Consider the following 23,731-nt stretch of genomic DNA (forward strand, 5'->3'; position numbering starts at 1 on the left):
TTTGGGATGCAATTGTAAATGGGATTGATTCCTTAGTTTCTCTTTCTTCAGTCTCATTGTTAGTGTATAGAAATGCCACTGATTTCTGGGCATTGATTTTGTATTCTGCCACACTGCCAAATTGCTATATGAGTTCTAGCAATCTTGGGGTGGAGTCTTTTGGGTTTTCTATGCATAGTGTCATGTCATCTGCAAAGAGGAAGAGTTTGACTTCTTCTTTGCCAATTTGAATGCCTTTCATTTATTTTTGTTGCCTGATTGCTGAGGCTAGGACTTCTAGTACTATGTTGAATAGCAGTGGTGAGAGTGGACATCCTTGTCTTGTTCCTGATCTTAAGAGAAAGGCTTTCAGTTTTTCCCCGTTGAGAATGATATTCACTGTGGGGTTTTAATAGATGGCTTTTAAGATGCTGAGGAATGCTCCCTCTATCCCTAAACTCTGAAGAGTTTTAATCAGGAATGGATGCTGTACTTTGTCAAATCCTTTTTCTGCATCTATTGAGAGGATGATGTGGTTCTTGTTTTTTCTCTTGTTGATGCTACATCATGTTGTTTGTTTCATGAGTGTTGAACCACCCTTGCATCCTGGGGAAAAATCCCACTTGGTCATGGTGAATAATCTTCTTAATGTATTGTTGGATCATATTGGCTAGTATCTTGTTGAGAATTTTTGCATCCACATGCATCAGGGATATTGGTCTATAATTCTCCTTTTTGGTAGGGTCTTTGTCTGGTTTTGGAATTAAGGTGATGCTGGCCTCATAAAATGAGTTTGGAAGTATTCAATCCCTTTCTATCCTTCAGAACAGCTTTAGTAGAATAGGTATTATTTCTTCTTTAAACGTTTGATAGAATTCCCCTGGGAAGCCATCTGGCCCTGGACTTTTGTGTCTTGGGAGGTTTTTGATGACTGCTTCAATTTCTTCCCTGGTTATTGGGCTGTTCAGGTTTCCTATTTCTTCCTGTTCCAGTTTTGGTAGTTTGTGGTTTTCCATAAATGCATACATTTCCTCTAGATCGCCTCATTTATTAATATATAGCTCATAATACGTTTTTAAAATCCTTTGCATTTCTTGGTATAGGTTGTGATCTCTCATCTTTCATTCATGATTTTATTAATTATAGTCTTTTCTCTTTTCTTTTTAATAAGGCTGGTTAATGGTTTATCTATCTTATTCTTTCAAAGAATCAAACCAGAATCCTGGTTTTGTTCATCTGTTGTACAATTCTTCTGGTCTCTATTTCATTGAGTTCTGCTTGGATCTTCATTATTTCTCTTCTTCCGCTTGGTGTAGGTTTTATTTGCTGTTCTTTCTCCAGTTCCTTTAGGTGCAAGGTTAGCTTATGTATTTTAGTTTTTTTCCAATTTTTTGAGGGATCCTTGTATTGTGATGTATTTCCCCCTTAGAACTGCTTTTGCTGTATTCCAAAGACTTTGAATGGTTGTATCTTCATTTTCATTAGTTTACATGAATGTTTTTAATTCTTCTCTAATTTCCTGGTTGACCCATTCATCTTTTAGTGGGATGCTTTTTAACCTCCACGTGTTTGAATTTCTTCCAAATTTCTTCTTGTGATTGAGTTTTAGTTTCAAAGCCTTGTGGTCTGAAAATATGCAGGGGATAATCCCAATCATTTGGTGTCCATTGAGGCCTGATTTGTGACCCAGTATGTGGTCTAATTCTGGAGAAATTTCCATGTGCACTTGAGAAGAATGTGTATTCAGTTGCATGATATAGAAAGTTCTGCATTTATCTGTGAAATCCATCTGGTCCAGTGTATCATTTAAAGCCCTTGTTTCTTTGGTGATGTTGTGCTTATAAAATATGTCATTTGCAGAAAGTGTCATGTTGAAGTCTCCTACTATTAGTGTATTATTATCTAAGTATGTCTTTACCTTGGTTATTAATTGATTTATATACTTAGCAGCTCACCCATTAGGGGCATAATATTCATGATTTTTAGGTCTTGTTGGATAGATCCTTTAAGTATGATATAGTGTCCCTCTTCATCTCTTACTATAGTTTTTGGGATAAACTTTAATTTATCTGATATGAAGATTGCTACCCTAGCTTTCTTTTGGGGACCATTTGAATGGAAAATCGTTCTCCAACCTTTCACTTTCAAGCTGGATGTGTCCTTATGCCTAAAATGAGTCTCTTGTAGACAGCAAATAGGTGGATCTTGCTTTTTTATCCAGTCAGAAATACTGAATCTTTTGATGGGATCATTTAGTCCATTCAGGTTCAGAGTAACTATTGAAAGATATGAATTTAGTGTCATCATAATGCCTATTCAGTCCCTGTTTTTGTGGATTATTTCTTTAGGCTTCCTCTTTCTTTTACAGAGTCCCCCTTAGTATTTCTTGCAGAGGTGGTTTAGTGGTCACATATTCTTTCAGTTTCTGCTTATCTTGGAAGCTCCTTATCTCTCCTTCTATTCTGAATGAGAGCCTTGCTGCATATAGTATTCTTGGCTGCATGTTCTTCTCATTTAGGACCCTGAATATATCCTGCCAGGCCTTTCTGGCTTGCCAGGTCTTTGTGGAGAGGTCTGCTGTTAATCTAATATTTCTCCCCATATGAGTTAGGGATCTCTTGTCTCTCACTGCTTTAAGGATCTTCTCTTTATATTTGGAATTTGCAAGTTTTACTATTAAATGTTGAGGTGTTGAGCAGTTTTTATTGATTGGGGGGGAACCTCTCTATCTTCTGAATCCGAATGCCTGATTTTCCCTCCCCAAAGTAGGGGAGTTCTCAGCTTTGTTCATGTATGCTTTCTGGTCCTCTGGCTCTTTCAGTGTTTTCTGGAACCCCAATTATATGTAGATTCTTCCTTCTGAGGCTATCATTTATTTCCCTTAACCTTTCCTCATGGTCTTTTAATTGTTTTTCTCTTTTTTCCTCAGCTTCCCTCCTTGCCATCAACTTGTCTTCTATGTCACTCACTCTTTCTTTCACCTTATTAACCCTCATCGTTAGGACCTCCAGTTTGGATTGTATCTCATTTAATTGATTTTTAATTTTGGCCTGATTAGATCTAAATTCTGCAGTCATGAAGTCTCTTGAATCCTTTATGCTTTTTTCCAGAGCCATGAGTAGCTTTATAATTGTAGTTCTGAATTGGGTTTCTGACATCGAATTATAATCCAAATTCTGTAACTCTGTGGGAGAGAGTACTGTTTCTGATTCTTTCTTTTGTGGTGAGTTCTTCCTTCTAGTCATTTTGGTCAGTGTAGAGTGGCTGTGTGAGTGGGCTGAGTCAGGAATATCAAGCATGAGCTAAGTAAATTTCACCCTAGATGTTTCTGCTGAGGTCAGAGACCAGAAATTGAAAACAAAGATCAGAATGAAATAAAACAAAGAACCACTAAAGTGAAAAACAAATTTTAAAACAAAGTAGTAAAAAATAAAAGGTGAAGAATCCCAAAAAAGAAAAAAAAAGAGAAAACAAAAAATAAAAAGAAGAGAAAAAAGCAAAAGTAAAGGGAAAAAAAAAGAAAAAAAGAAAAAAGAAAAAAAAGAAGAAAAAAAGAGGCGGGACTGGGAGATGGTGATACTGAAGAAGTTGAGGTGGAGGGAGAATGTAAACTACCTGAGGGGTCCTAGAGGGTGATCCTCTTGGTTCTGAGTGTATTAAGTTCTGTATGTTAGAAGATGTTCAGTTCCAAATCTTTATATACCAGCAATACTTGTAGAAAGCCCCAACATTGACCATCAAAACATAAACGAGATAAGGAGGGGGAGAATGGGAATGAAGAGAGAGTATAATCTCCCCAAATGAACCAGCATGGTATACCACTTGGCTCTGGGTGCATCCTGGTCATCCTGGGTTTTAGAAGGTATTAACTTCTGCCATTATAGAACAAAATGAGGCAGAGGAAAAAAAAGACACAAAACAAAAAAACATATTTTGTATATCTCCCAAAATTAAATTGAGTATGTTGAAGGGATTCCAGAAGTGGAAAATGTATCTAAGACATGTAATTGTAGAAACATGAAAGTCAAAAAGGAAGAAACTTTCTAGAAGTGAAGACTCTTCTCTCTGTCACATTCCAACTATTCTCTCTTTAAATCTCAGGTCGAATTCACAGGTGTTCAGGATGATTTGAAAGTTACCTAGGTAAGTTGCGGGGGGAGGGGTTCAGGTGAGTTGAGGACCCCTACTCTTCTGCCATCTTGCCCCACCCACAGAGATCCTTTATTTTTTATTTTTTTTATAGATGTGCTAATCTTTTACAGGCCATGTATTCCAGAAAACAATACGTTGCTATTTGAGATACAATTTGATAAAAGAGATAAATCTAATAAAAAAGAATTACCTTTGTGTTGAGATAAATAATGTTCAAATAATTATTTTAATGATAAAAAATGTTCAAATACATTTTCAGGTCATTATTTCTTTAGAATCTTAAGCAGCATTCTGGGGGGGGGGGCTGTATTTTATGTGCTATGTACTAAATTTCTTTTAAACATGAGGCAATGGAAGCTTAAAGTGAGTCAAGGACTGGCCAAAGATCCTAGTTTTATAGAGAAATCAATGTTCACAATTTCCTGAAAGAGGCTACCATGAAAAGCAAAAACAGAAATAATAGAGGGTGGAATAGAGGAGGTTTAGAAAGATAAAATGGAACGAACAAAGCAGAGTGGCATAAAGTTAGCTAGTTTGTATAGGGAGCATTTGAACAGTTAATTTACAATGAAGGGAGGGTTTATTTGGCAAATAGGGCTAGATATTAATAACAGCTGCATATTACCCCATCATCTTGAAGTCTAATTAGTAAATGACAATAATCCTAAATTGCATATTCACCTATTAAATTTACTGGAATACATTTCTAGTGATAACCCTCTGGTTCCTTGTCTATTCTAAATAATTTTGTATATATCACAAAATAAATATTCTTATTAACCATTCTCATATATAGAAATGTAACATGATATTTATACCAAATATAACTTTGACAGCATCAGACTAGATAGTTTAAATGATTTCTATGAATAAGAACCTTGGTAAAGCTTGATAAAATAATCTATGCACAAACTCTAGAGCACTATCAGCTCAGAATTGCTAGATCAAAATTAAGACAAGTTTTAAGTAAAAATAAAGGGATGCCTGGGTGGCTCAGTGGTTGAGTGCCAACCTTTGGCTCAGGGTGTGATCTTGGGATCCTGGGATCCAGTCCTGCATTGGGTTCCCCACAGGGAGCCTGCTTCTCCTTCTGCCTATGTCTTCCCTCTCTCTCTGTGTCTCTCATGAATAAATAAATAAAACCTTAAAAAATTAGGACAAGTTTCACGTTAAAAAAAAAAAATGTTGGTATTTGGGCTACTTGTCTTCCTGACTTGTCCACTGATTCCAAAAATTTTAATAGTCTCCTAGTGTGAGTGAATAGAATCAGATTCCAGAGTCTTTTTTTTAAAGACTATTTATGAATTTATTTATTTATTTGAGAGAGAGGGTGCCCAGAAGAAGGGCAGAGGGGCAGAGGGAGTAGGAGAGCGACAACCCCAAAACAGACTCCCCACTGAGCATGGAGCCTGACCTTCGCTTCATCTCAGGATCCCAAGATCTTGAAATGAGCTAAAGTCAGATGCTTAACCAACTGAGCCACCCAGGTGCCCCACGGCCTTTTTTCTAAGGAGCTTGGAATACAAGCAAACATTCTAGACTTTTAAAGACTCTACTAGAATTTTATGAGTAAGTGAACATAGAATGTGCTTCATAGGAACTAAAGTCAACTACCAAATTGCATCAATCTTGATATTGTGTTAGTAATCTTACCACAAGTTGGTAAAACCAAAGTAAATTCCTGTGCAAATAGAATCATTCAGAGCCTCAAATTACCGATGGTAATTGATAAAAAATTACCAATGATACAAAAATGCAAAACAAGACCAAACCAAGAGACAACATGGAGTATAAACAGACAGGATATCCAGATAATGTACATATTAGAAATGTACAGAAAAATAATTGTGGTTATTACTTCTAAGAAATTAAAGACAGATGATATCGGGCACGTTCAGGGTGGTATGGCCGGTGAATGGGTGACGGGCACTGAGGGGGGCACCTGACGGGATGAGCACTGGGTGTTATTCTGTATGTTGGTAAATTGAACACCAATAAAAAATAAATTTATTAAAAAAAAGAAATTAAAGACAAAGTTTAAGAATTTTGACAGGAGTACAAGAATATATAAAAATGAACATGAAAATAATAAAAATGTAAAACACGATGACTAAAATGAAGGAAACTCAAATGAATTCAAGGTCAACTGAAAGAATCTGAAGCTATGGGCCAGCTTCCCCTCAGCTGAAATATAGATTATACTGATGAGCTTAGATCAGAGTGGCAACATATCTGGTGGAAGTATAGGGAGTGTGGAGATATATATGAAGCTGATTTTAACTGGGGACAGTCCTGCTTGACTCAATTCTTTAGGGAATCTTACTGTTAAACCCTTTGCCTTTCTAACACACAGAAGGAAGGACTTATATTCTCCAGAAAACAATAAATCAATATATTTGTATATGTATGTTTTTGTGTATAAATGTGTATTGATCATATAATCATGTGTTTACAAATATAGTTATAACTCTATGTACTTATAAATATTTATATTTCAAAATCCACTAATTTTTGTTTACACTATCTACAGTTCAATGAAACTTCAAAGTGTGTAAATGATAGCTGATCAAAACAATCAATAGAAGCAAATTCATATTTACTACAAATATTAGACTTAGTTGGCACAGACTTTAAAAGGACTATGATGAGTATGTAAATAATTTAAGAAAAAGAGGATATAATTAATAAGTATATGGGAAATTTTAAGAGATGGAAATAATTGAAGAAAAACCTAATGGATATCCTTAGAAAGTTAGACATAAAATTAAGTTGAAGACTTAAAATAAGGTTAAGAGAATATTTGACAAAACAGAAACAAGGATAAGTGAACCTGAAAATAGATTTTTTTAAAATATGTTATTTAATCTAAACTACACAGAGAAATAAAGACTGGGGAAAAAAGATGGATTAAAGATTTGGAAACTTGTTCAAAAACATCAAGCAATCTAAAAAAAAAAAGTAAGAAAAGTCCTAGGGGGGGAAAAAAAAGACTATAGTAAAAACTTTTGTACATTTGATTAACAACAACAGAAAGCCAAGAACAAACAAATCAATAAAACCTCCAACTCAAAAATCCAAGATCTTAGGGTACTTGAATCAGAAGAAATCCACATTTAGGCACATTGTAGTGAATTGATTAAAAGCAAAGATAAAAAGAAAATCTTAAAGTAGCTAGAGGAAAAAAGAGACATTAGTTATGGAGAATAGTAATAAGAAATACAACTAATATTAACACCAGAATGATAATTTTAAAAGGCTGAATAGAAAAAAATATATATTCAGCCTCCTAGAATTTTATATTTTATTTTATCACAAAGAATGCCAGTCTTTGTGATAGAATTTATTTCAATAGATTTTTCTCCCCAAAATGAAATTCACATGATTTACATGTAATAAGCTCTGTAATCCAAAATGATGTGATGGTCTCTTATCTGCTTATTTTCTACCTTTGGTTTGTTGTGTATTTGTGAAATTAAAATGATAGAATATATTTTTCTGTGAATGGACCTTGAAAACTTGTCTGTGCAAGGTCTTAACTGATATCTTTAGGGTTTTAATTATCTTAAAGCAGTAATTTCCTGGAAGTTCATAGTTTGAAGGTACTAGTATCTCTAATGATAAATCTCAGGAGCAGAGGAAAGTGGAATTCACTCAATGAACAACTGATCGTGTGTCTATGCTGACAGAATGAGGAACTTAAGAAGCTGAATCTAGAAAACAAAGAAATAAGTTAGTTTATATGATTTGGTCCATCAAAAAAAAAAGTAAATAGAAAACTATGTGTTTGAAAATTGAGAGAAAAAGGCCTATGAGCTTTAAGGAACTAGAATTGAATTTTCCTCATTTTGGTTAAAAGTGTCTGAATTTTGCATTCAAACAATCAGTTTCTAGCCTGATTCATTTCTCTAAGTCTGTATAAGGAGACAATCACTGAAGCTAGGTGGAAAGGGTCCAGATTCAGAAGACATGGTTCCATCTTGGTGCCTTCCCAAATGAGCTTCTAGAGCAGCCTATATGTCTGTTTCAATTGTATCTCAATATGTAATTGTATAATCTCTGATTTTTGTATGATTCCTTTCTAAACTTTTGTAAATACAATATTTCAGGAAATGATAAGATGCTAAAAATAGGGCTTACTGCAAATGTGCTAAACATAAAAATAAAATGATATCTTTGTGTTAAGCCAGGGTATATTTAAAGAAGTTTTCTGCACATTATACCCACAAGCATACCAGTGTGGAACTCACTCATTATATTCTAAGGTCCTTTTTGCATATGAGAAAATATAAGCTCAAACAGAATCATAGGCTTGTCAAAAGTGCCATTTCTTTAAGAAAATAAAATGTCCCACTAATACATTAATATGCATTAAATATCAGATACATGAGTGACTGTATAGATCACCAAGTTAAACTTATTATATAGACATGGATCTTGAGATCTAGAAGAGTTATTTTCTAGATCTCACAGAGAGTTAATGGTAAAGCTAAGGATAGACCCCTGGTTCTTAAGTTCATTTTAATGCAATTTCAATTGTGTCATGTGATCTTATCTTCTGTCTTCTCCAGTCATCCCTCTTCCTTCTTCTGCTCCCCATTGTCGTCATGAGTTTCTGGAACCCAATCTTCTCTTATAAGGACACCAGCCATGTTGGATTAGAGCCCACCCATATAACCTCATCTTACCTTAATTACCTCTTTAAGATCCCATTTCTAAATACAATCACATTCTGAGATACTGCGGGTTAGGACTCCAACCTAAGAATGTTGGGGTGCGGGACACAAGTCAGCTCACCCATTTGGTCAATGTTGTAATCATTCAAGACCATGAGGTGACAAATATAAGACTCAAAGTCATCATGTTGAGGAGAGTGGAGTAGAAGAGTTGAAAAACTCATCACCATTGCCATTAGGTAGCTTGAGAAATTACCATGATTTCTAGATTGTTACTGGGAAATCTTAAAGGAATTGTAATTATGAGAGAAAATACAAAAACAAACAAACAAACAAACAAACAAACAAACAAACATCATTTGGCTTTCCCTGACAGAAATAGAAGTGGCAATGCTCAGTACTCCTCTATGCACTTATTTTGATTACATTTGCCATGATTTTTGAAAATAGAATAATAAAAATGATCCCCACATGCACATTTCCACATGTGGGCCAGTCATTTTAGAGATCTGGACCATAGACAAAATAGAATTAACATGGAAGATTACTTTTTGACTAAATTGGAACTATCTCTAATGATTAAAAAATTATCTGATTAAAAATGTAAAAGTGGTTCTCTGGCCCAAGGAAATATTCTAGCTAAAAAGCAAACAACCGGGCAGCCCTGGTGGCTCAGAAGTTTAACGCTGCCTTGAGCCCAGGGCCTGATCCTGGAGACCCGGGATCAAGTCCCATGTCAGACTCCCTGCATAGAGCCTGCTTCTCCCTCTGCCTGTGTCTCTGCCTCTCCCCCCACCCTCTGTGACTCTCATGAATAAATAAATAAAATATTAAAAAATATATATTAAAAATAAAAGCAAACAGGCTTTTAAAGACCATCCGGGACTGATTTGATAGTCATTACACCTCAATATAATGAAATACACACAACCCCCGATTACAATGTTGAAGATAGAAATTTGTAACATCACAACTGATACTGAAGTTAGATACAATGTCTCATTTAAGGATATCAGCGTGAAAGTATAAAAACTATCATTACATCTTAAGAAATTGTCTCAATCCCAAATAAAAGCTGCTCTAGAAACAGCCAAGCACCTACCCCCCAAGTCTTCTGCAACATACCAGGATTAAAGTACAGTTCTCTCTATAGTCAAGCAACAGTGTGATTCTTGTTTCCTACAAAGGGAGCCCTGCTCTCTACAAATTCTTACTAGATCTCCCATAGGTCCTGTCCCTACCAAACTTCTGACTTTGTCTTGCTCTATTTCCTGCCCATCTGATATACTCACTGGCTCTGTAAATTTTGAACCTGGGAATTCAGTTCCCAAGGTCCTGCTGCCTAAGCAACTCTATTTCCAGGAATTGCCAGTCTTCTTTTTACCAGCCAGCATGTGGTTCTGATTTCTAGGGATTGATGTATTCAGTTTCCCAGGAAACTCATCATGAGTCATTTCTATGCAATTGATTTCACCAATTCCTATTTATTTATTCTTGTCACATTAGTGATTACAGATAACAGCTTTGTTCCCCTTCAACCTTGACTCTCATATTTTTTATTAGTCATGCCTCGGTAGTATGTTGTCAAACATCTTGTCGATACTAGTCAGTTCTCAAAATGATATTCATTCAGCTCTGCTCATAAGGAATGCATGATGAACAAATGTTCCATCATATTTTTTTTCAAGGAGAATGCATTCATTCATCTGTTACTGTTAGTGAGAAAATTTAAAAACAATATTTAATGATGTGCTTCCTGTTTCTTTGAACTTACCATCTAACGAGGTTAACCAAATAATTACTAAATTCCAGCAGCAGGTAAAGCTGTACACAGCAAATCCTCAACATATAAGAACATTTAACAATGAGATCCTGAATGTCTTAGAAGGCAACAAGGCCTCCCAGATAAAGTAGTTTATCCAGCTGCAGCTGGAGAATGAGCAGTACAGCTTGATCAAGGTAGAATGTGGAGTGAGGACATCCGATTAGAAGATGATTGTACTAATTTGAGTGAGAATGAGAAAATCTGGAATAATGAGGGCCAATAGCATCACATGTACACATCCTGCACTGCTTTTATTTTTTAACACTGTCTCTCAATTTCTACATAAACCTCCCTTTACTGTAAACCAACTGAACTTTAATTCTTCCCTGAACACACTGTATGCATTTTCCCTGCTCTGCTTTGGTCATTTCATTTCATCATCCTATACTTCCCCTTATCTGTTCTCAGAGTTCTCATGTCTTTGATATTTAAGAACGTCCCAGCTTTTAGATTCATTTTTAAATGCCATTTCCTTTATAGTGCTTCCCTCACTAAGTAAAGGTTATCTTTCAATCTTCTGAAATTGGGCTAAACTGAATTACAGTGAAATTTGAAGTGGGAGATGATAGGGATGGAACGAGATAGTGACTATGCCAATCTTGAGTTAGGAGAAATTCAATGAGTAAATTGCTATGTGTAAAGTTCCCATTTCCTGATCTGAGGGGAGTTTGAAAACAGAGTTCCCAGGTGCACTGGGGATGTGAAAGCAAGGATTTTGCTGCAGATGTCCTCTAAATTAACTCAATTAATAGTCAATTTCCCCCCATTTCCATGATTGGATATAATTTGATACCATAAACAACAGGCTCTTAAAACTAAAAAGATACATCTTTATTAATGCGAGCAGAGAAAGTAGCTCATTACACACTGATACATATGCACACAAAATCAACCACATTAACATATCTCCACATTTTTAGTCATCATTACATTATAGATTTTAGCCAGAGCAATAGAATAAAATGAGTAAAAGGCATACATATGAGCAAGGGAGAGGAAAGTTTTCTGTATTCACAGAATGACATAAAAATCCAATGAATCTATAAAATTACCATTAAATCCATTTTATTTCTATGTAATAACCAAAAATATATGAAAAATCAAATCTAAAGTATAATAAGAACAAAACATATAACCTAAGGGACACATTTCAAGATTCAAGTTTCTCATATTTAATACTATAAGATATTGCAGAAATAAATGAAATAAGACCAAAATAAATAGACAGACATCATGGATTTAAAGATATGTATTATGCCTAATTTATAAATTCCACACATTCTGAACAAAAATGCCAGCAGGCGTTTTTATAAAAAATGAAAACTGATTCTCAAATTTGTATTAAGCAAGGGAGCAAGAATGATCTTCAAACAGAAGTAAAGTTAGAAGACTTTCACTTATTTCAGGACTTAATATAAAGGTGTATTAAAATACTGTGGCACTGAAATAAGTATAGATAGATAATTAATCAATGAAACAGTATAGAGTTCTAGAATAGATTCATATGTATACTGTCAAGTTTTTTTACAAAGATGTCAAATCAACTCAAGTGAGGAAAAATATCTTAATTAATTAAAATATTAATGGATCCATTAATGGCTACATGTAAAGAACATATTATCTATATGTGTGTATATATATATATGTTGATATATGTCATAGACATATCTAAAAGCTGAAATTTTAAAGCTTCTAGGAAAAAAATAAGAGAATACCTTTCTAATCTGTGGGAAGCAAAACTTTTCTTGGAGCATACAAAAAAGTACAATAAAAGAAAAATAGGGATCCCAGCAGTTGAGCATCTGTCTTCAGCTCAGGGTGTGATCCTGGAGTCCCACGATCAAGTCCCACATTGGGCTCCCTGTGGAGCCATGTCTGCCTATGTCTCTGCCTCTCTCTCTATGTTTCATGAATAAATAAATAAAATATTAAAAAAAAATCCCCACCACCAACAAGAGAGCATTTAAAGATTAAAAGAAAAATAACTGATAAATTTGATTTAATCAAAATGAAAGCTTTTGCTTATCCAAAGTCATCATTAAAGGGTGCTGGGTGGCTCAGTGAAGTGTCTGCCTTTGGCCCAGGTCACGATCCTGGGTTCTGGGATCCAGCTCCCTGTTTAGTAGAGAGTTTGCTTCTCCCTCTGTTCTTCTCCCACCCCCTACTCATGCTCTCTCTTTTGAGCTTTTTTTGTCTCTCATAAATAAAATCTTTGAAACAAAAACCCAACAAAGTCATTATTAAGATAAGGAGGCAAGTCACAAATATGAAATTACTAACAATACATAAATCTAACAATGGACTTATTTCCAGAGTAGGTAAAAAATTCTAACATATTAGCAAAAAAAAAATTAATGCATAAAAACATGAATAAACACTGTACAAAAGAAGTCAAGAAGATAACCAATAAGGACAAGAAGAGGTTCTCAAAATCATTATTCACCAAGTAAATGAAACTTAAAAATCACAATGAGATAGCACCTTCATCCAGCAAATGGTTAAGAGAAAGATGATATCAATGTTGATGAGAATGTAGAGCTCCTAGAAATTGAGAGGATTGCTGGTGGTAGAGTAAAATGATAAAACCAACTTTGAAAATAGCATTTTCTAATGACTTTAAGCTTATGATCACTGTATGACCCAGAAATTCCAATTGAAGTTTTTTCTTAAAAAAACAAAAAACAAAAAACAGACACAAAAACACATCATATGTCCACAAAAAGACTAGAACAATCAATGTTCAACTGCAGCTTTATTGATTAAAAAAAAATTTCTTCAATCTTGAAACAATTCAATGTCCACTCAGAGGTGAAGGAATAAACACATTGTCGTCTATTTCCACAAGGGACCACTGCACAGAAATAAAATAAATAAAACATAAACACCATAGAGAATTTCAAGAATATTATGTTGAATGAGAAAAGCTGGGTACACCTAAGGACAACCAGTTTTGTCTAATTTTTATGAAATTCTGGAGGCAAAATCATTTTATAACAACAGAAATCATTACAGTAGTTGGCTCTAGTTGGCATGGATTGATTTAAAGGAAGCATGAAGATATTTTCTGGGACGAGAAACTGTTCTGTATCTTGATCAGGTAGTTATAACAAAAGTGTATGTATTTGTCAAAAGTATCAAACTCTACCCTTAAAATATGTTCATTTCATTTTGTGCAAATATTAATTGAATAACAAAGATTATTTTAAAAACTAACAAATCAGACAATCTCAGACTTCTGCCTCAAACCATTCAATGACCCTCATTGCTTTCAGAAGAAAGTGCAATTCTGAGTCAGACCACAGAAGACCTACAAAGAATGGCCCCCAAAACTTTCTGACCTAATTTCAAGTCCTTCTTTCATTTTCTCTCACTGACAAGACAAAATGGCTTTCAGTTTGATAAGACACATCTCAAGATGTGAGTCCTAAAAATACTTCTCCAAGTCCTACCTATCCAAACTCTACTAACTCTTCCAATCTTGTTTCAAATGTTATTCCTCTGAAACTTTTCTCGACTTCTAAGGCTTGGTAAGTTTCTCTTGACATTATTTTAGTATCAAAAACTCATTCATAATTCATTATTATTATAATTAAATAATTATTTATTTAGTGTTTGCTTTCTGTCTTTGACTTTCAGTCTGGATAGAACAGAGATTCCACACATTTCCTTAATATATTTTAAATTATGGAGTAATACACAAATATAATCTCATTTTAAAAAAATACATTCACTAACACATTTCCATTCCATGGACTCTGACTCATGGTAAAGGCTCAGTGAAAACGTCGTGAAAACTAATGGTCCTAAGGAAAAGTTTGACAATGTGTTCTGAGGCGCAACTAATTAGAAAAAAACAAACATGAAGGCAGGGAGTTGGGGAGGATAAAGCTGCTCTCTGTAATCACTAATGAGATAAACATTAATAAATAGAAATTGTTGAGATCAAGTGCCTAGGAGTGATTCATGAGAGCATTTCCTGGGAAACTGGTTACACTTATTCTTGGAAGTCAGATTTGGAAATGAGTTGGCAGACAGATGATCAGCAGCTTCTGGAATTATAGTTGTGGGGCATCAGAAGCTTGGGACCTAATCCCAAGGTTCAAAATCTAAGATGGTAAGCATTTGTCAAACAATGCGGCAGGAGGAAGCCAGACAAGTGCCAGCTGGTCTCCTGCTCATTGTGAGGAGTGGGATTAATTTGGTTAAAACTGAAAGATCACAATTCACTATGCTGAAATATAGAAAGAAGAAAGCCTATACTCTAGGAAATTTAGACCTGGAATGGAGGAAGGGGCAATTTCTTAAATGAACATGGCAAGACATCAGCTCAGGAGTCACTAAACTAAAATATTACTTTTCTTATCTTGGCTATCAATGTGAAATGGGATTTTAAAATTTCAGGTATAACTGTGGTATTGCCAGTTTGCTGTCCTCACCATTGAATTTTGCTCTTTGTCTGTGAGCGCTTCATAACACAGCTATTTACAATCAGTCTCTGAGGTTTTCTGGTTGTTGTTGTTTTAAGTAAACTTGCTTATTTACTAGTGTTGGGAGGCAGAATAATGATCCATCAAACATATCCATATCCTAAATCTCAGAATCTGTGAATATGTTACTTTATGTAGAAAGGTTTATCAAGGAAGTAGATGGAATTAAAGTTGCCAATCAGTTGACCTTAAAACAGGGAGATTAGCAAATGGGCACAACATAATCTTAGGCATCCTTAATAATGGAAGAGAGAAGCAAAAGAGTAGATCAGACTTGACCCACCATTGCTGGCTTGACCCACCATTGCTGGCTCTGGAAATGGAAGAAGGGGAGCATGAGCTAAGAAATGCAGCTGGCCTCCAGAAACTAAAAAAGACAAGAAAGTAGATTTTCCCCTAGAGCCTCTAGAAAGGAATGCAGCCATGTTAGCATGTTGATTTTAGCCCATTGAGACTGTACCTGACTTTTTACCTACAGAACTGTGGGACAATAAATTTGTGTTAAGCCACAAATTTTGATGGAATTTATTTTAGCAATAATAGAAAAACTAAGATGCTAATATATTTCTGAAAGCCAGAAAACTTTCCATTCCAACATCTAAAATCTGGAGACATTAACAGATGAGGCCTCAGCTTGGCCAAAAAGCTCCAGCTGCTTCTCATGACTGCTCTGCCATTGCTTATGTTTTGGGGTACAAAATTGGATTATTTCTCTTGGTTGAAGATAATGGGCAGGAGACCAACTTGGATCATTAAAATTCATGAGCAGGACTGTTTACAGAGGAGTTTACTATTTTAAATTTTATAATGCAATGGCTGATGAAATTTTTCCCCAAGTCTCTTTTTTTTTTTCATGATTCCTTTATGTTTTCCTCTGGCTATGTCAGTGTCAAGACTATTTTCTAAATATAGTGGAGGAAGAGGAGGAGGAGGAGGGAGAGGAAGATGAGGAAGAGAGGAAGCATATGAGAAAAGAGAGAGGATTAGAGAGAATGCATGGAATAAACAATTCTACTAAAAAAAATAAAAAAATAAAAAAATAAACAATTCTACTAATAACTATAATAACTTACTGTGTAAACTTGTAAAATTCTATCTAGCTCTTTTTTTCTTGCAGTTTCCACCTCTGTAGAGTAAGTAGATTGAATTTGATGAACCCTACTGCTCCTCTTATATTTCATATTTTATTACACTGGTAGTAAAGGAGGAATTAAAGAGAGCATGGTGAGATATACCAAGATAAACTTAGAAGACTGGGCTTTTCTCCAAGCTTTGAGGACTCTGCATTCTATTCCTAATTTCAGGGATGTTTGAGGATCTTATAAAATAAAGAATAGGAAAAAAATATTTAAACATTGCTTGTTCTATATGAATATCATGTCTCCGGTTGTTATCGTGCTGTCTACGTTAGTTTGTCATGCTATCTGCATCATCTACTATGTGGTTAGTATCTGTGTTACATGTTAGTACCTTCCATTTATAACACTCAGATGTAGGAAAGAAGAATGGTGCAAATAAAGGATACCCAATTTTTATTTCAACATGTAGCAGAAACAGTCATTTTCAATGATATTAAAGATTTATCATTTAGCTTATGTTCTCATCTAGTTAGATTCAGTGTATATATTGGCAAAGAACCCAGGTGCAACTTCACACCTGCTGAGTCTAGTTCCTTCCCAGCTAAGTTTGTTCCAGCTAAGTTGTTCTTATACAAATGGGGATAATTTGAGCAGATTGAAGATAGTAATTGGAGTACAGGGATTTAGTCAATTAAAAAAAATATGTAGCATCCCTTCACTGTGATTAGCTAAAGCTCATAGGTGCTCTTTTTTCTAAAACTTTACACCCACACACTAGTCTTCCATTTGAATAACCTGCATGCAAAGGCCTCATCATGTAAATCTAAATTTTGTTCCTATACTCCTCAAATTTCTCTGATACACAATGTCTTAAAAACAATGTCTTTATTATATCTTTGTATGCATAGTCTATATTCATTGTATGAACAAGATATTCAAATCTCTTGAGATTTCATTGAGAAAAAGGCTATACCTAGAAGCTGCAGGTACCCCAGGAACTGCTTAAACGGGGAAATATCCAAACTCTACCAAAATTAGTGCACAGCCGTTAAAATCTGAGCTTTCCAAAGCCCATGAACAAAAGCAATGATAACACAAATCCTAGTTGACGCATTACTAATAAATAATAACATTAACAGCATATTTGGATGGCAGTGTAAAGATTTTATTAAAATAAAATCGTTTGACTTTCCGTCTATATTTGGGAAAAATGTGAAATCATAAATTCTATCAACAATACCATTTAATTATTATTAATCTTGCAGTTTGACAGAGTTCTTCTATCAATCAAGGTTTCAGGGTTGATGAGGTAAAGTTGCTGGTGATCAGGAATTATTAGATAATTTTTGATGTAGGAAATTAAGATAATAGATAATCTCAGGACAGAACCTGTATTTCTCAAATGGATTTTGCTCTTCAACACACTAACTGGTAGAAGCCAGATCTACAGCGTGGCCAGTAAGAAGATGAGCAGAAATTCCTGGAAGGAAAATACATTGGGTGATAGACACTGGATCCATAGCTCAGAGAAGGGAAGCCATAGACTCTAAAACCCAGGGGTCTGAAACCCTGGGATCCATAGCCCAGTGAGTAGCAGCTTCTGGACCCAAGGCCAACAGACCCAGAATAAGTAGTCCACCAGGGACTGCAGAGCCTGGAGGTGCTCGGGCGGTAGCAGGATGTCTGGCAGGGGCTGGACGCCACACACGATGTCTGGAAGCTAGCAGGTTCACAGCAGGTCTCCTGAGAGCCATTGTAGAGGGAGGATCCCACCTGGCAGGTGCTAGGAGAGCAGACGTCAGTGCGGTAGACCAGGTTGCTGGGGTGGGATGAGCCACACGAGGAGCTGGGGTAGTGCAGGTATCCCCCAAAGGAACGGGAGGAGAAGTTTCCAGAGCAGCAGCTGTAGGACATGTTGGCAGGAGATGTGAGTTCAGCTGAGTGACAAAAGATTCTGTGTTTGAATTTCATCTCTGGACTGGTGGTGCATTTATATATTCTCAGCAAGAGGTGTGGTAACCTACATGGTCATCTTTTTCATAGTTGTGTACCCTCATTTACATATGTGTAACTCCGTAATCTCTGTAATTGCAGGTGAATAGTTTCCCATATCTTGTATTTACAGGTGCTATAATTTTGGTGTTACAGCCAAAGCCAATGAACTACTCCTATGTCAGAAATGCCATGACTGTTTGACATTAATGATCATCCCATTGAGGCAGGAAAGCCCTTCCTTTCCTCTTGCCATAACCTTCATGTGTTTTGTTTCTGGCAGTAATGGGCACATACTTTTCTCAAATGGTAGGAAATGAGATATAGCTATTTTTCTGCTTTGTCAATTGACCAGAGGCATAATTTTGGCTTTAATAGGAACAGACTAAATACTGACCTTACTTGTCACCATGTTTTCTCATTTTCCAAAATTATTGTCCCTCCATATCCACATTCTATTACACAGTATGTCTCAGAGGCAATGGAAAGGAGGGAAAATGTCAGCCAAAATACAAATTAGATATCATTGATGTTTTAAAGACATAGAGAAGCCTGGACATTTATTTGGAGACATGGTTACAATGAAGGACAGAGCTAAGATAGAGTCACAAGTGGAGATCAATTGGAGCCCTCCAGAGGAGAACCAAAGAGCTAAACAATATTGAAATGAGGGGAGAAAATAATTGGGTTTTAGGTTTAGTGTGTCTGATATGAGGCCTATAATCCTAACAGCTTCCCATCCACATGCATATCAACCCTGTGACTTTACTTCTCAGATTTTCAACTGCAGAAGGCTTAGTTGACCAAGGGGCACATGTGCAGCAGAGATATTAGATAGGCTCTGTCCTGGAACACATGGGATTTCTCTGATGGCTGTTGGCTGGGGATTCCCCAATGGCCTTGGGGAGTTTTACCTAGTTTGTGTGGCTGCCTTAGGCACTGTGGTCAGCCTTGTACCCAATCTGACAGCTCTCGTAGCCTTCTTCACCCCCTATTCCAACTCCTCTCACAGACATTTCCCAAATGAAATTCTTATGCCTTTAATTCCATCTTGATGTCAAGCCAACTCTACTCATATCTTCCATCAATTTTGGTAAATTCTCAGCTACAGTCTCTTCAAATATTATTTGTCTCATTTTCATCTCAATTTTTCTAGATTCTAATTATAAGCAAAATATACTACTAAACTATGTTACATATGCTTCTTATCCTCTTTGTTTTCTTTCTTTTTATGCTTTACTTTGAGAATTTCTTTTTATCCCATCTCCCAATTCATTAATTGTTCAGCTTTGTTTCATCTCCTGATAAAACATATCAATTAAGTTTTACAGATCAGTTATTATATTGTAAATTTCCAAAATTTCTGTTGCATGACTTTTGGTTTTCTGACAAAATTCCCAATCATATCTTTATTTCCTTAAATATCATTATTCCTTGATAATCTCTATTTCCTATTGTTAAATTCTTTACATAGGTATTTTAATGTCTGATTTTGGAACATGGATTCTATTCTGATGTACTCTTTTGTTTCAGTCTTTTCTTCTCATATTCCTATTATATATATATATATATATATATAATAGGAATATATAAAAATACATACACACACATCTCAGAATGATTTACCTTCCTCCAGAAAGAATTTACTTATGTTTCAGGCAGGCTGCTAGGATAAGGTCACCAGCATCCTAGATCATTTTAATCCAATCAGGGATTGAGATAATTCAAATCTGGGCTTCAGTCCTTATGAAGAGCTGTTTAACAGCACTTCAGTTTTACCTCTAGGAATTGGCTCTCTAAGGTCTGGGATATTTGCCATGATCTCAACTCTGCTAGATGCTGAGTTCCAATTTTAATTCTTTTTTTTTTAAAGATTTTATTTATTTATTCACAAGAGACAGAGAGAGAGAGAGAGAGACAGAGAGAGAGAGGCAGAGACACAGGCAGAGGGAGAAGCAGGCTCCATGCAGGGAGCCTGATGTGGGACTCCATCCCGGGATTCCAGGATCATGCCCTGGGCCAAAGGTAGACACCCAACTGCTGAGCCACCCAGGTGTCCCTCCAATTTTAATTCTTAAGTCCAGTGAATTTCTGGAATTCTCTTAGCCTCTTGGTCACTATTTTAAAAATCAACATATAATTTTAAGGGAATAGCAACTCCAGATGTTGGTTCATTTCTTTTGACTTTAGTTGTGGCCCCTGTAGTACCTCTGAGATTCTGGAATACTTAGTATTTCTCTGAAGTTTTCAGAGATGATGATGATGGTGATGATGATGATGATGATGATGATTTTATGTATTTTCACTATATTTTCTATTCTCATTGAGAAGAAGGGTTCAATGTTTTAAGCCATGTTAGTTTGCTAATTTTACATAATTTTGAAAGATTTACTTATTTTTAAAATACACAGGAATGTTTCAAATAAGTGAGGACCTACAGAGAAGGTGGCCATTGAAAAGTCTTGTTACAGTAGTTTCACTGGTAGATGACAGCTACCAAATTTCAGGAAATTCAAATGCTCTAATTGTGGATATCCAGCCTTTCTTTCCAACCCTGTCTTCCATTTCCATACCACATATGCTTTACATTGTGTCACAATACAACCTAAATTCACCACATGCCTTTATACCTTTATGCTTTTCTCATCCCATTTTATCCTTCCAGATCTTATCTTTAATCCTTCCCATATTTATTGTATCTCTGCTTTTCTAGTGACATCCCATTCCCAACAGAAGCTGTCACAGCCTGTCTATCTGCCTTGAGTAGTCATCTGTAAACTCTGAAGCTTACTGATTACCAGGGATATCTATAAAACTCTACCCAAGGACTTTTCCACTCCACAGGGGCTTTATGAGCCTGATGTGGGGAATTCTCCACTAAGATTGAGCCTCAGATGTCTGCAAATGTGCCTGGCTCACTAACACACCCCACATTGCCTTCCTTCCATTGTCTGCCAATTTCCCACTCCCCTGCAAGTAATTGCCAGTATCCCCTCCCAAATAAACAATCTGCATTTGAATCTATGTTCTTGACCACTATTTTTGTATAATTTATAGACAAAATACATACTTGGATACCTTACTAATATGTTTATTGAGAAATCATCAATTTTTCTCTACCTTATAAGACTTAAATGAAATGATCCCTAGGGAGAAATACCAAGAATATATTACAGAGAGAAATGTGCTTTAATATTGCTTATAGCACATTTAAGAAACGCAGCCATGATATCTTTGTCCAATGAATATATTTTCAAGAATACAGAATTTAAGAGTCTTCTAATCTATGTTGGAATAATAAAACATTTTGTGGCTATAGATCATAATACATAGTGAGTCAAGAGAATATTTAAATAAGAAGTATTGGCTTTTGCTTACTGAACATCTAACCCATTTAAGTAGTAAAAGAAAGATCTCCAGCCTGTTAGGGACTGTTAATTTGAAAAAGAGTAACAGGTGGGTTTCAGGTATGGATGAGATTCTTTTGGAAACATGCCTCAAATATCAAAGCCATTTTGTTCATAGCCTAGTGATGGGACTCTGAAATCAAAAGACCAGAAGCTACTGGATGCACAGCCCAGAGTGATAAATTTTATGTGAAATGTAATTTTTTAAATTGTTGATAAACAACTGGTGGAGGTCTGTGTTATATAGAACAAACAATATAATCATTGGGGCTAAGGTTAGGGAGTTAGTCCATAGTTGGGGAGTTGATAAATCCTTTTGAAATTTATACTAACTTAATGTCGATGAAGGTTTAGAAATTTAGAGACGGGATCCCTGGGTGGTGCAGCGGTTTGGCGCCTGCCTTTGGCCCAGGGAGTGATCCTGGAGACCCGGGATCGAATCCCACATCGGGCTTCCAGTGCATGGAGCCTGCTTCTCCCTCTGCCTGTGTCTCTGCCTCTCTCTCTCTCTGTGACTATCATAAATAAATAAAAATTAAAAAAAAAAGAAAAAGAAATTTAGAGCCAAGGGAAAAGCAGAATAACTTTTGTCAGAAGAATGATCCTTGAACAAGGAATCTGGAATAATTGAAAACAAATTCACTAAATTTTGTGGTTACCTAATAAATCTATGCTCCCTTTCTAACTCATAAGTTTTACCTTCAAGATTATTTTACTTTTTCTAGCTTTATTGAAGTATAAATGACAGATAAGTTATATGTATTTAAAGGATACAGTGTGATGTTTAGATATAAGACTAATTGTGAAATGATTATCAAAATCAAACTAATAAAATATTCACCATTTCACATGCTTACAATTTTTGTGCATGTGGTTAAAACACTTAAGATCACCTTTCTTAGCAAATTTTAAGTATACAAAAATGATACTAACAGTTTTACTAACTACAGTCATCATGTTGTGCATTAGAACCCCAGAATTCATTCATCCCACATAAGTGAAATCTTATATTGTCTGACCAACATTATTTTAAAGAATTGTGTTTGAAGGGAGAAAAACTGGGGAAATAAGTGTCCACAGTATTGTATCAATAGGACACTTTACCTACTTGCTGAGACACAAAGCAAGGAGCAATTTCTGTTCTGTTGAAGAACAGAAAATCAAGGACTCAGCAAGTAGCTATTTGGGTTCATTTACATCTTTCCTCAGTCCTCTTCCTTCTGGAAGGTCTACATTATGTTACTTTTAAAACTGCTATGAATTTTGTTTAGAAAATTCAATACTTTTAACATTATTTTTGTGACTTTACTACAGTTTTATTTGTAAAATAAGAAAATTTTGCTGTCAGCCATGATAGTACATTCTCCTGGCCCTAGAATATTATTCAACTGGTTTTATTTATTTAATTAATTTGTTTATTCATTTATTTATTTTAGAGGTTGGGGGGCAGAGAAAAAGGAAGAGAGACTTCCACATCTAAGGTGGAACCTGACATGGGACTCAATCCCACAACCCTGAGATCATGATATGAGCTGAAATCAAGAGTTGGATGCTTAACCAACTGAGCAACCTAGGCACCCCTAGTTTACTCATTTTTATAACTGATTTTACTTTAACATTGAACTTAGAAACAGCCAGTTGTACTCCAAGAATAAGATAAATTATCAAACTCTTTGAAAAACATTGAATCTATAATTAAGCAGTGGCAAAAAAAAAAAAAAAAGACAAAAAAAATAGAAAAAAAACAAACTTAGACACAGAAAAAATAAAATTAAAAATGGTAAGGAGACAGAGTTGGGGAGGAGAAAGACAAGGAAGTGGAGAGAGAGAGAGACTTCCATGTACCCCACGAGGAAAAGGGACCTGATAAAGAAACACTTAGGCAGGAAAATGTGGGGTGGTACTAGGCTATGCAAGTGCCAGAAAATCATTCAAAACCTGTGCAGTGAAAAGCTAAGACATTCTAAGACAGTAGAAGCCTGGATATTTATAAATGTAGATGATAAAGTGGATAATACATCAAACTTCATAAGATATACTAATTTTGAAGAGTTCTAATTATAAAGACATTAGCATGGCACAGATCATCATTTAAGAGTGCTTTAGAAAAAAAAGGATGAAATCTCAGCTTTCTCTG

At 35.4% G+C, this 23,731-nt stretch overlaps 1 protein-coding gene across 1 annotated transcript; it reads right to left on the reverse strand.

Moving 5' to 3' along the window:
* Positions 1-17,338: 17,338 nt before the first annotated feature.
* On the reverse strand, positions 17,339-18,165 carry LOC129502161 (keratin-associated protein 13-1-like). The gene has a single exon (XM_055313642.1). The coding sequence runs from the start codon at positions 18,107-18,109 to the stop codon at positions 17,612-17,614; it is 498 nt and encodes a 165-aa protein (XP_055169617.1). The 5' UTR covers positions 18,110-18,165; the 3' UTR covers positions 17,339-17,611.
* Positions 18,166-23,731: the final 5,566 nt, after the last annotated feature.

This window comes from Nyctereutes procyonoides, unplaced genomic scaffold (genome assembly GCF_905146905.1).
Source record: "Nyctereutes procyonoides isolate TBG_1078 unplaced genomic scaffold, NYPRO_anot_genome, whole genome shotgun sequence".
Taxonomy (NCBI): domain Eukaryota; kingdom Metazoa; phylum Chordata; class Mammalia; order Carnivora; family Canidae; genus Nyctereutes; species Nyctereutes procyonoides.